At 55.9% G+C, this 12,258-nt stretch overlaps 1 protein-coding gene across 2 annotated transcripts; it reads right to left on the bottom strand.

Annotated features, from left to right (window-relative positions):
- Positions 1-643: 643 nt before the first annotated feature.
- On the bottom strand, positions 644-1,970 carry CHCHD10 (coiled-coil-helix-coiled-coil-helix domain containing 10). Of its 2 annotated transcripts, none has more exons than XM_061370771.1 (4): positions 1,871-1,970; positions 1,608-1,791; positions 1,286-1,424; positions 644-897 (listed from the first exon to the last, which is right to left on the bottom strand). In XM_061370771.1, exons 1-4 carry the CDS (start codon positions 1,936-1,938, stop codon positions 878-880), a joined length of 411 nt encoding a protein of 136 aa, XP_061226755.1. In that variant the 5' UTR covers positions 1,939-1,970; the 3' UTR covers positions 644-877. The 2 variants fall into 2 exon arrangements, with proteins under 2 accessions (XP_061226755.1, XP_061226756.1); XM_061370772.1 differs by having other exon boundaries at positions 1,286-1,421.
- Between the last annotated feature and the right edge of the window lie 10,288 nt (positions 1,971-12,258).

Genomic DNA, 12,258 nt, shown 5'->3' with positions numbered 1-12,258 from the left:
TTAAGTCTTGACATTTCCAAGGGGCAGGACTCGCACCACCAGCCTCAGTACCTGCTGCCAGCTCTTCCCATGCAGACCTGGATTTCCCCACAGACCCAGGCAAGTGGCTGAGAACCTGCCCCTATTTAGCAGTGAAAGGTCAGCAATTAACAGCTTAATCCTGCCATGAAATTCAGCAGTTCAGCATCTGAAAGCGACTTCAAAACCCTTTCACACCAAACACCACGGGCCCAGCCTGCAGGCAGCACCCACTGTTCTGTTACACTGACAGAGAAAACAGCTCCAAGCTTCACCTGATGCTGGTGACCTTGAGAACATTGCATAACCCACCAAGGCTTAAGCCAGCCGTACCCTGTCACGCAGCCAAGATGGGTATTTCCTTAGCTCCAGGGTCAGAACAGCTCTTCAGGAAGAGGGGATTGGTGGAAAAAGAATTTGTGACTGAAGATACTGTAGGGCACATCCACTGGAGGGCAGCCAATGCAGCCTCTGCTCAGTCATGGATCTGCTTTCGCCAAGTCATGCAGGCACAGTCCTGTGCAGGAAATATGGAGTCATGCCTTGCCCTTGAATACTGATAACTGATAACATTAGGGTAGCTTGATTTCAGCTTGAGAATTGAATAAAGACCATGCACAAGTGATAGGTCCAAATAAACTCATTTATTTCTCTGTAATAAATACAATGCTAGCTGAACTCCAGTCTCACAGCTCCAACCATTCCCTCTCTCCCCTACTAGCCTAGAAGTGAATTACCACTACAAGACTCCTGTGTGGCTCATCTGTTCCCTCCAGCTCACTCCCTGTCCATCCTCCCGCTGCCTGCAGGCAGCAGGGCTCTACATCAGGCTCCTCTTCCCTGCAAGGGCACAGATTCTTCACAGGAGAGAAGAAACACCTGTGGGGAGAAAGCACAAGTTCAGCATTAGGTGCATGTTCCAGCAGCTTTTACTTAAAGGTGACCAGATCAAGACAACTCCAGACAACTGCCTTAGCAGGTGCAACAAGAACTAGGGCATCAAGCAGGGAAAGCAGCAAGCTTCCTACGGCATTAAGAGAGGAGCATCCAGGAGATCATCTATAGGCTCACCACCTTTACAGGACACGGTCAGGACCATCTCCCCTGCCCTTTCCAGTTCCCTTCCGCATTCCGGGACACGGGAAAGACAGAGCTGCTTCCCATTTAAAGCCCTGATGGGCACTCTAACCTCGACAGGATGCTCCTGCAACCTCTGCCCCCTCTCGGGTATTCTGGCAGCAGCCCCCCCGCAGGGGCACAGGCTCACCATTGCTGTACTTGCACTGCTTCAGCGCCTCGTTGAAGCCCTCGCACAAGGTCAGGTCTCTCTGGTTGGTGGCGCACTCCAGGAACTGCTTCATCTCATAGTGGCAGGGGCCGTAGTTGGGCTGCTGGAACACGGGCTGCTGCCGGGGCCCGGCGGGGAGGGCCTGGTCAGGAGGGGGCTCTGGGGCAGAGCCAGCTCCTCAGCCAGCACCGGCCCCGTCACCTTGTGCTGAGCCAGGCTCCGCCGGCCCGGCCCCCCCCCGCTCCCGCCGCCAAGGGCAGCCCAAGGACGCCGGCCCGGGGAGGCCCAGCTCCGGGCTCACCTGCGCGGGAGCCGCCGCCTTGGCCGGTTCGGAGGAGCCGCCGCTGAAGGCGCCGGTGAGGGCGCTGCCCACGACGTGTCCCACGGCGGAGCCCACGGCCACGCCGGCCGCCGTGCTCGCCATCTGCGCCATCAGCCCGGGCTGCGCCGGCTGCGCCGCCGGCACCGGGGCCGCCGGGGGGGGGCTGTGGAGACACCGGGTCAGAGAGCGGCAGAGCGGAGGGCACAGCCCGCAGAGGCCCCACCGTGCCCCCCCCCCCGTACCTGGCCGGTGCCGGTGCCGGTGCCGCCGCCGCCGCGGGGCGCCCCACGCTCCTTCCGCCGCGCGCCATCGCCTCGAGCTTTCCCGCCACGCCCCCCGCGCCGCCTTAAGAGGAGCCTTCGCCGTCACGTGACGAGGGGCGCACGCTCGGCGGGAGCCCGGCGCCGCGCCCCTCTGCGCATGTGCGGAGAAGGAAGGGGCGGCTCCGAGCACCGCCCCCCGGCCCTGAGCCGCTCGGCCCCGCCAGAGGGCGCCCTCGGCCCGGTGCAGGGCCCGGACCCGGACCCGGGCGGTCGCCGCGGGAGGGCGGGAGCGAGGCGGTCCCTGCAGTCCCTGCTCCCGGCAGGACGCCCTGCACCCGGGCCTGTCCCTCCCAAGCACAGAACCATAGCCCGGGCCCATCCCCTCCAGCAGCCGGACCTCCGCTAGCGCCGGCCTCTCCCCCAGCGCAGGGAGCCTGACTCGCCCGGTCCCGCACGCCGGGGGCTGAGCTGCCGGCGGTGTTTAACGGCCCGTTATGAGAGAGCACCGGAGGGGCCGTCAGCCCCCCCGGGTAACAGCAGAGGGGCGGCACCGGAGGAGGAAGGATTTCTACTGATGTGATAGCTCCTGCCCCCGTGGGAGGCACTGGCACAGCGGCTGCCGCAGCCGTAGCTCGGCTCGGTTCTGGGCTCCCAGCACTGGGTGAGGACCATGTCCTGCTGGGCGCTGCAGAGCCACGCAGCCGACGGGGAAGGACGAAGCTCTGCGCAGTGGGGCAGGACGGGAGGAATGCCTGGGAGCAGTCCGGCCTCGCACGGGGGAGCGGGGAGGCGCTGCCTGCGGGCGGCGGGCGCAGCACAGCACCCCTGCGGTGAGGGCTTCTGCAGATGGGGTGACAAAGAACAGCTTCCAGGAGCGCGGTGTGGTGGCTTTACAAACACCCAGAGGCTGCTTAACCCAGGTGTGGGGCAAAGCAGGAGAGAGCATGAAGGGGCTTGTTGGGAAAGGGCGATGGAGACAGTCTCTGTTGCAGGGGAGATGCTGGGTGGAGGAGAGGTGGATAATGAAGGGCTGGGAGGGGGAAGATGAAGAGTCCACAATTGGGGCAGAGAAAAGAGGGTGCCAGGGAGGAGCATGGGGAGGAATGATGTGGTCTAAGCCACTGGCCAGCACAACAACTTTTGCAGCAGCCCTCTAGATACAAACCAGCAGATCAAGGAACCCTCTGCAAGGCGTGGACATAGTTGGGAACTAGGAATCCATGGAAAGATGATGATGAGCCCTCAAATAACAAAACAGCCAGGCTGGACGACGCCAGCTTTACCTTCAAACCACTTTCCTGACAATCATCTCTGCCCTGGCACCCCAGCTGGTCTCTGGGGCCTCTGGGTCCATGTCTGCTCAGTGTCTCCCTGGGACAGGCCTGGTCGCCTGCTCCATCTTTGGATGTTCTTTGTGCCCTGTGGAGTGAAAGACATTTCAAAAATTGAGAAGGATCCAGAAGTTGTCCAGGAAAAAAAAAATCCTAAAATAATCCCAGCTCTGCCATGTCTCCAGGGCTGTGTTTGTACATTGAGCACGTTACAAAAGCCAGCTCTTGGGGCTGGTTCATTGACTGGCAGGAATTAGAGAGCTAAGTCACTGCAGGGCTGGCAATTAGCTCCTGTGTAAATGTTTTTGTAGAATCAGATTTCCAGCACGAGGGGAAGAGAAAAGCATTTGTAAAGCAAGCTCCCCCCTCGGCGATGGAGCCGTGCAGGCAGGGGAGAGCTGCAGCTCCTGCGCTCTGGAGCAAAGGGATTGTGCCTCAAACACACACAGCTCTGGTCTCTGGAGGGGTAACACCCCCAAATCCTCCCTCCTGCAGCGCCAGGGAGCTGCTGTGTGGCTCTGCTTTCAGCTGGAGCAGCAGCATTTTACATGTGGCATTTGCCTGTCCTGCCCACTGACAGGAGAGGGGTGAAAAGCAGCTGTAAATCCATGAGGATGTGACTGGGAAGCCCCTGCACCAGCAGCACCTGCACTTGTTCCCTTTCCCATGGATCCATGCATCACAGGAAGCAAAGTTTCCTTCCCTTTGCAGCCCCATCCCACTGAGCCACGAGCACTTGTGGGGAAACAGAGGCCTTCAGAGAGAAAAAGCAGGGAAAACAAGGGGAGCCCCTTGCTGCAAGGAAACCCCAAGCTCAGCCCTGTGCCATGGGCACGGTGCAGCCCGTCAGTGCGTGGGGCTGGGGCTACAACACCACAGGCTCTTCTGCCCTCCTGGTTCATCCCTGGTCATGGGGAGAAGCTGAGCGTGTGCTAGGGGGGAGAAGAGGACGGACTTGCAGGGGCAGAGGGAATGCCAGACCTCCATCCATAAGGACTCAGGGCTCATTAGTTCCACTGTGTGCAGGGCAAGCTGCTGGAGGAGCCTGGGCTTCACGCTGAGAGCAGCCCTTGAAGCTGTGTCTGGGGTCCCTTCCATTTGGTTAATTAGACACGAAGCTTCCCTGTGCAGTGGGAGGCCGGGTATGCGCCAAGGAGCACAGCAACCCCGGGTTTGCTATGGGGTAACTTACTGTGGCCGGCTGAGTGTACACAGCTCCACCTGCACCGAGCCCTCTGCTCCCGGCTGGAATGGCCTCAGCATCAGAGGTGGAAGCACTGAGGTGTCCCTGTGCAGAGCCCTCAGCAGCCAGCCTCCTGTTTGCAGCTATAGATCAGGTTTCACTTATTTGTTCTGAGTATCAGTTATTTTCCTAAGTAATAGTTTCACTACTTCCTAATCCCACTATTTTTCGGCCTAAATTTGAGCTTTGATTCGATCAAGTAGCTTTGTTTCTGCCACTCTCTCTTCCCCTGCTCCAGAAGATCCCTCATTACATAGTTCAAGTGTTGGGGCTTGCCTGCACTTGAAGATTAACTCTGGATCAAGGGACACAAATATGAAAGAGAGTAACTGATTCCTGAATAGCTCTGGAAAGCTTTACTCAAAACCAGCTGGTTCTGAGTAACCCAGCGCACTGGCCTGCACGTTCCTCCTGTTAGCAGCGGGATCAGGTGAGACAAAGTCTGTAAAAACCAGGTCTGTTGTTTCCCACTGCTTCCTCCCCATTGCTCCAAAAGCAGATAATCATCTCCCCCTTCAGAGTTTGCCTCACTTCAATCCTGACGCTGTCACAGCCGAAATGGGGCTACAAATTGCTCCAGGAATTCCCCAAGCATTTGCATCGCGAGGGGTTATTTCACAGGTAAGGAATGCAATACCGGCCTCCTGCCTCCCCTACCTGCCTCTGCCGCTCCATCGGGTCTGTCCTTACCAGGCTGCAGTTTCACCGGGGATTTGCTTTGGGGATGGGTGCCAAGTGTCACACTCCTATTGAAGCCTTCTCCCCGCAGCCATGCCAGGCTGCAGCACGTCCCTGCCACAGGCCGCCACCAGCAGGTATCCATCTGGAGATGCTGATGGAGCCTCCCGAGCTGCAGGTTTGCACTTGGAGAACCCTAATTACTGCATGCAGGGGCAGATCTGGGCAGTGCTCTGGGTGTACCTGCATTTAAGTTATTTAGGTTAACAGCAAATTGCACGGGATGATCGCTCGGGGATCTGGGCACACTATTCAAAGCAGAAGAAAAGCGTCTGATGAATTAGCCAATATTTTTGTTTGTGGACAATCCCTCCCCCCTAAAAAAACCAAGAAAAGAAACAAATCTCCAGTTCTTACCAGTGCATTTGCTACCCAAAATTACTCCATGAATCATCTATGACTGAACGTATTGCAGTCAGTGGGTTTCTTGTGTCCTGCTTTGATTTTCATCTTTGAGCTCTGGCTAGTCCTGATTTTGCTTTGTGCCAAGTGGTGGGTTTCAGTCTCCCAAGTCCACACAGAGCTTGCAGGTCAGATGTGACTACACAAGCACTGCTTTCTCATCCTAGAAGGTTTTCTGCAAGCAGAAGTTTCAACTGACAATCAAATAAAAACGAAAAAGGAAAGTTGCTATCCCTAAGTGGAATTCCCAGATTTCTCCTGAGCAAAGGGGCACATTTCCCATGGTCCTGCCTCACTGATGTTCCCCTGAGGGATAACAAAGTGGTGGCATCACAGGTAGGTGGCATTTGATGGCCCCACCACGGCAGCGTGGCACACAGCCCTGTGTCAGGCTGGGTGCAATGGGCTTTGAGCACACCCTCCCCACACAGACCTCTTGCTGTCTGCATCCTTCCTCTGTCTCTTTTTAGCCAAAATACAATGCCTGGAATGAAGTGACTTATGGCAAGAGTCAGAGATGAGAAAAGGGAGGAAGACAAACCGCGGTGTCTGAGCAGAGGAGCTGCAGATGGCTGGACGGGACGGGACTGCACGGGAAGGGGAGGCAGCACTACAGAGCCCGTCTCAGCTTTCAAGTCTGGTGCTCCCAGGCTCTACATGCCATTTCTTGGATGTGGTTTGCCCCCAGGGCAATCTCAACAGCTGTGAAGTTTCAGCAGATGAACAATGTAGTTTTCAATAAATTTCACCCAGCAAACGAAAGGATTTTAACTCATTCCTGCTAGCCCACTTCTGGTCTGATGCCTCTTCCAGACCTCAATACCCTCATCATAACCCCAGGGTCTGGCTGCTGGAGCACACCTGAGCTGGACTGCCCTGCTCCAGGCTGTTGGAGAGCTCTTCCCCTTCCAAAGCAGCTTCTCTCAGCCATGCCCACGGGTCTTGGGAGGTGTAGGTATATCTCTGCATTTACCTGCACAACTTAAACCTCCCTGGTGACCCAGTGTAGAATGAGGATGCTCTCACCTCCAGGGGAGGAAGGAAGAGGCAACAGGAAGAGAACTTTTCCAAATCTCCTCTTCCTCAGGGTCAGTTGTATCTCAGAAGTTCAAATTCCTTTATATTCACACATCCAGCATAAGGGCTTGTGCACTCGGAGGCCTGTTCTGATCCCAGCTGAAGGCTGATGCCATAGGTTGTAACTAAAAGAAGGGCTTTTGTGTCCCCAGATTCCTCAGTCAGACCTAGTCAAGAAATCACCTCTGTCAATACACCACTGGTGTATCCTCAGAGAACGAGGATGACAATTACTGTGAGCTCTCTGAATTCACCTGCTAAACATGAGACAAGGCAGCAAACCTGAGCTCAGAGCTGTTCTTTCATTTCCTTCATGGCTGCAGAGCACCCCGTGAGCAGGGCAGCCAAGAAGCCAGCACAGGTTGGTTTGGTGTGTGTGGAGGGTCTGAGCAGTGAGGCACTGCCCTTTGCTGCCTCTGCTCTGCCTGGGATTTGCAGGGAGCTGGCATCCCCAGCAGGAGATAACGGTGCTAAGCGGGCCCTGGAGGGATCTCACACCTTTCCAGGCTTCCGGTGTTACCCGTGCTGTCCTGCTCAATGGGCTTTGCATTTCCTCCTCACCCAAATGCCCGCCCGGAGGCCATTCCCTCCCTTCCACTCTCACACAGCTGCTCCCTGCCTGGTCTGATTCCCCCCAGTCTGATTCCTTGCAGCCACTGCAAGCAGGAGCTGTGCACGGTGCTTTCCCAAGCACAGCTCCAGGCTGAGATGTGTCTGTAGTAAAACAACTTGTGAGCAAATAGAGAAGCGAGGATGGGGTCTGTGTAAGGCAGAGGCACCCATGACCTTCTAGGAGGCTGTTAGCACCAACCCATGAACAGCTACTGCTTTGAACTAGACTATTACAGTTACTACCTCCTCCATCTCCCCCTTCTCAAGCAGACATAGCCCCCGTGGTAGCCAGAGAGACCTTGTGTGATGCTGCAGCCTCTACGCAAGCAGTTCACAGCCACCCGTGACGGGGGTCCTTTGTCTCAGCTCTCCAAAAGATCTCCTGAGTTTTAATGACCACACTGCTCTCCCTGCCCTTCTGAGGCTCTCCAGCCACCAACTTCCACCATCTTTTCTCAGATGGAAACTGAATACTGGAGACCATCTTTTTTTTCCTCTGTAAAAGAAGATGGGGGTGTCTTCTTTTCAAATGGAGGGTCAATAACCCCTGCAAGTGCACAAGCCAATCTTGTTGTGTGCTCTGGTGTGACATGATTCCTGTCACTGTGTTCTTGTTCCAGCTGCAATCCTCCATAAAGTGCTGAGCAAAATACAGAATCCATCCATGGCTGCTCTGTAGGAACAGTCCATACATTCTCTCCTGTAGAAACAGCCTGGCCTTTGCAAAACCAGTGGCCTGAGCAAACACCTCAGCTCTCTGGAAGGGCTGGGCACTGTGTATGCAGTGCTGGATCCATTCCCAGCCTTCTGCAAGCTCTTGTGGTGCTCCTTTAAGCCAGTTCTTTGAGGTGTTCGGGTTGGTGCTTCCCTGGATCTGAGGGCTCTACAGTGAGTTTGTGAGGATGTGGTCTCAGAGTCCAGCAATTGCTGTCCAAGAGAAAGTACCTTGGGCACCAAGCTCTGCCACATTCAGCAGCCAGTTTGTGCCAGACATTCATTAGTGGCAATGCAGCATGGGTCACAGATGTGCCCTTCCCCGCAGCACCCAGGGCAGCATGGGGTCCGAGGTGCAGGACACTGCATCACTGCTGCATAAATTAACAGCTGTCAGAGGCTTTGCATCCCATGGGAGCCAAGAGAGCACTTATCCATGCAAACCCACACCTCCGTGATTTCTCTTCCCATTTACCTCCTCTGGCCTGAGTTACTTGTCATTCTTCCCTCCTGGCTCACATCCTTATGCCTCCACACAGCTTCATTCAGTCAAAGCCCACAGCACTACACTGATGCTGGGGAACCAACAGTTCAGCTCCCTCCCGGCCGTGAGCACATTCATCCCAGTCATACTGAGATGTGGGGAGCACTCTCCCCTTTCCACTGCTGGCCCTGGCCTGCCAAGCTGGCCTGTGCATCCCGGGGATGGACACCTCCCGCTCATCACAGGCAGACGCAGGCAGCGGGATGATGCCTGAGCAGTGTGGAGGGGCAGGAGGGTCCCATCACAGCGAGGCTGTGCTGAGAGGGGCTGGGGGAGTGGTACCTGGTGCAGGGAGGTGAGTTCAGCAGCGTTTGCTGAGGAGGAGAGGGAGGGAGGTGAGGGGCTTGGCTGCTCTGAGCAGAAACGTGCATGAAGTAAAGCCGCGACCCACACCCTGAATTCCACAGCTCAGCTCCAGGGACAGGGGGAGGGTGAGAGGACAGGACGGGACATTTCCATCAGACCTGCGACTTGTTTGTGAGTCTCATCTCACCAGCCCTGCCTCCTCCTCCCTCGCCTCCACCGCTCAACCTGGGTTTATTAGCGCAGTCCCCCTTAGGCTAGAGGGAATCACATCCCAGGAGACATTCCAGGCTCCGCTCAGCTTCAGAGGGGATCAGAGGGAGCCAAGGGGTGGGGGGCGCTTCACCAGGACGTCTCCTTTGTGGAGCACGGGCAGGTCGGGAGCGCTGCAAGACGGCACTAGCAGCGTCCTTATCAGGCACGGCGCAGCCGCAGGCTGGATCGAGTCTCTGCTCGGCTCTGTATCTCCCAGCCACTTCTGCTCCGTCCAGGCAGCGAGCTGGAAGCTCTTAACCGGGTTCTGCACGGCTGGGCACAGGGAGCCTGGGCAGGCTTTTTGTTCTCACCCTTTCGCTCAGGTGATGAACACAGCTGTTGGTGACACGCAGCCAGGTCCAGGCTGCTGCAGGGCTGGACCCATCCCCGAGCACCCGCAGGACCTCACCTGCCAGCTCCCCGCACTCTGCACCAGTCGGGGCTGACACCTCTCGCCAGGAATTGGAGCTGGCTCCCCGGCGTCTGGCTCCTCAGGTGAATTGTGGTGTGCCCTGAGCCCGCGCCAGGAAAATGCCAGCAGATGAAACCTCGTCTCAGGCCAAGAGACACGAAGATGGATGTGTTTTCCTTGCCTGGCTTATCGCGCAGGCAGCGCTTCCCACCGGAGCCCTGCACTGTTTGTGTGCGCTCGGCTCCTGGCACAGGGGCAGGCGATGATTAAACAACAAACACTGTGGTGCAGCTCTCCTGAGCCTGCAGCCTGTCCCTGCCCCGCCAGACCATGGCCCAGCAGGGAGATGCTTCTCAGGGGCTGAATCCCAGGGTGATACAGGCGAGGAAGAGCCGCTGGACCCCACAGCTACTTGGGCACCACTTGAGCTGCGGTGCAAGCTATGGGTTTGGGGCTGTGGCTGCCCCAGGGACCTGCTCCTTGACTGGACCCCTGTGCAGATGCACCCCTGCACGGCAAGGGGCAGGACAGTCCTGGCATCACCTCGCTTGTTGAGAGGTTAGAGGAGGCAGCAGTGCTGCCCAGCCGCTCTGCAGGCAGTCATGCACCCAGCCAGGGGGCTCTGCTCCACACTTGCCCCTGGTTTCATCCAGTGCACCCAACCTCTTCACACTCTGCACTGCTGGGTTCAACACAGAATTAAGGCCAAGGAAGGGTTGTTTTTAAAGGCAAAACAAAATAAGTGTGAAATAAGTAGTAGTGGATCAAGCAAAACTTTCTGGAAATCCATAGTGGGAATGTTTCCCTGGCCTGGTTACACTGAAGTCTGGGAAAAAATCAACACATTTTATTCTGGCGTTTTCATGGGGCGCTGTTTGGATCCAGGACAGCTTGCACAATTCCAGCCATTTTCATTAGAAAGAGCTGAAAAAGCTCAAAGGAGTTTTGAAGCAAAGTGTTTTCCTGACCAACAGACATTTTTACATACTACCTTACCACTCCTGAGTTAAGACCCAAAGGCCAAATTTCCCCTAACTCCACATCCTTCCCTTGCCCCCTGCCTATGGCCATGCTTTGGGCTGCCAGCTGAGGGGGAGAACTGAGTAATTCAAGGCCTCTTCAAGAAATACTCCTGATTGCTGGTGTTTACAAGGGCAGTTCAGGGTGCATGACCCCAGCCCTGTTTGCACCTTGTTTGCATCACCTGTACAAACACCCCCTTCGCTTTGGCTGCCCAGGAGAAAAAAAAGGTGCCAGTGCCAAAGAAAAGGGGAATCCAAAGGTGAAAGGGTGAGAACAAAGACTTGCCTGGTGGGGATGCGCCCCATTTGTCACCCACTGATCAGTGGTACCGGAGGCATCGATTCATGAGCCATTACCTACAGCGAGAAGAGTAAAGACATTAGAGAGGGGAAGTCAAGGGGGTTTCACTGTCCTGGGGATTTGGCTCCTGGACCCTCTTCCAGCTGCTCACGGAAATGCCCAGGAGGTGTAAAACTCCATGCTCACTTTGCAAGGAGCCTAAAACCATGTCCCCAGCCACACAGAAAACAGCTGTCAAAGTCACACCAGGGAGGTGGCAGGAAACAAAGGACTTCAGACAAGAAAGGCTTAATCCATTTAAATTCAGTTTCTCTCTCACTTCTTTCCCCTCTCCCGTTTGCTCTGATCAGAGACCTCTTCCCCCACCTCCTCTCAGTCCAAAGGGCATCACAGCAGTTTCATACCCAAGCAGCCCATGAGCTGGAAGAGTTCTACTTTGAAAGAGCAGAACTGGACCTGATGCTCCCTTCCTTCCTCTCACAGTCTTCTTCCACCAAACACGTGCTGGGGAAAGGGCTGCTGAGAGAGGCTGTCCCCAGTTGGTGGTTCCTACTGAGACACATTACAATGCCACGTCGCATGCCCAGGCATTGACAAGCTGTAAAGCACCAGGGAAGTGGAGAAGAGCTAATGCTTGTGGCCAAAAGGACTTGGAAAACCAGTGAGAGCTCTGCTGCTTGCTAGGCTTGGAAGGCAGTGAAGAAGATGCTGAGCAAGAGCTACGCATGAAGATGCTACATCAGCAACATCTGGTAGCATTGGGACCTCCCAGTCATGAAGGCTTCTGCTGAGCTTCTGCAGCTATCTTGAGATCCCTGAACCCTATATTTGTCTCCAGCCTGGGCAGGAGTGGCAGGAAAGCAAGCAGACAGAGCCTGTACTGAGAGATATTGGGCTGTTGGAGCTCTGGGGCTGGGGTGGGAGACCCGTGCCCATCTGCCAGCAGCCAAATTGCAGAGGTAGGGATGAGTGCTGCACAGACAGGACAAGCAGTGGCTGAGAGACCTCCCAGCACAGCAGCACCAGCAAAAGGACTTTTGCAGGCTGCACATAGGGCTCTCTGCAGAAGGTGGGCACACAAGCCCCAAACACCCAATGGGCCATTTTCTGGCTCTTGAACATCTACTTACTCGCCTGGGAAATATCTGTAATGCCAAACACACCATGCACTTTCTTTTGTGCTGAGAGCCTTGGCCGGAGCCGGCAGTTCTCACACACAGTCCCATCTCTGCAAGCACCATGTTTCCCACAACATCCCCTTCAAAAACCTCCCTTTATTAAGAGGAGCCAAACCACCCGTCACTGCTTCACATGCTGCTCCCATGCCTCTCCCCAGATTCCCCAGGCACCAGCAGGCTCCACTGCCATGGGCTGGAAAGCACTGAGCTCCCAGAGACACCGGCATTAGAAGAA

This window comes from Neopsephotus bourkii, unplaced genomic scaffold, assembly GCF_033783945.1.
Source record: "Neopsephotus bourkii isolate Nb327-2 ecotype Australia unplaced genomic scaffold, CSIRO-AGI_Nbou_v1 NB_1542, whole genome shotgun sequence".
Lineage (NCBI taxonomy): Eukaryota > Metazoa > Chordata > Aves > Psittaciformes > Psittacidae > Neopsephotus > Neopsephotus bourkii.
This window is presented reverse-complemented; position numbering and strand designations above follow the sequence as displayed.

Bases quoted from the DNA above. Each gene is read 5' to 3' on its own strand.
- CHCHD10 (XM_061370771.1), bottom strand. From the start codon at position 1,938: ATGGCGCGCGGCGGAAGGAGCGTGGGGCGCCCCGCGGCGGCGGCGGCA. The intron at 1,792-1,870 runs GTACGGGGGGGG...GTGTCTCCACAG, and splicing joins CCGGCACCGGCACCGGCCAG to CCCCCCCCCGGCGGCCCCGG. The intron at 1,425-1,607 runs GTGAGCCCGGAG...GGGCCCCGGCAG, and splicing joins AGGCGGCGGCTCCCGCGCAG to CAGCCCGTGTTCCAGCAGCC.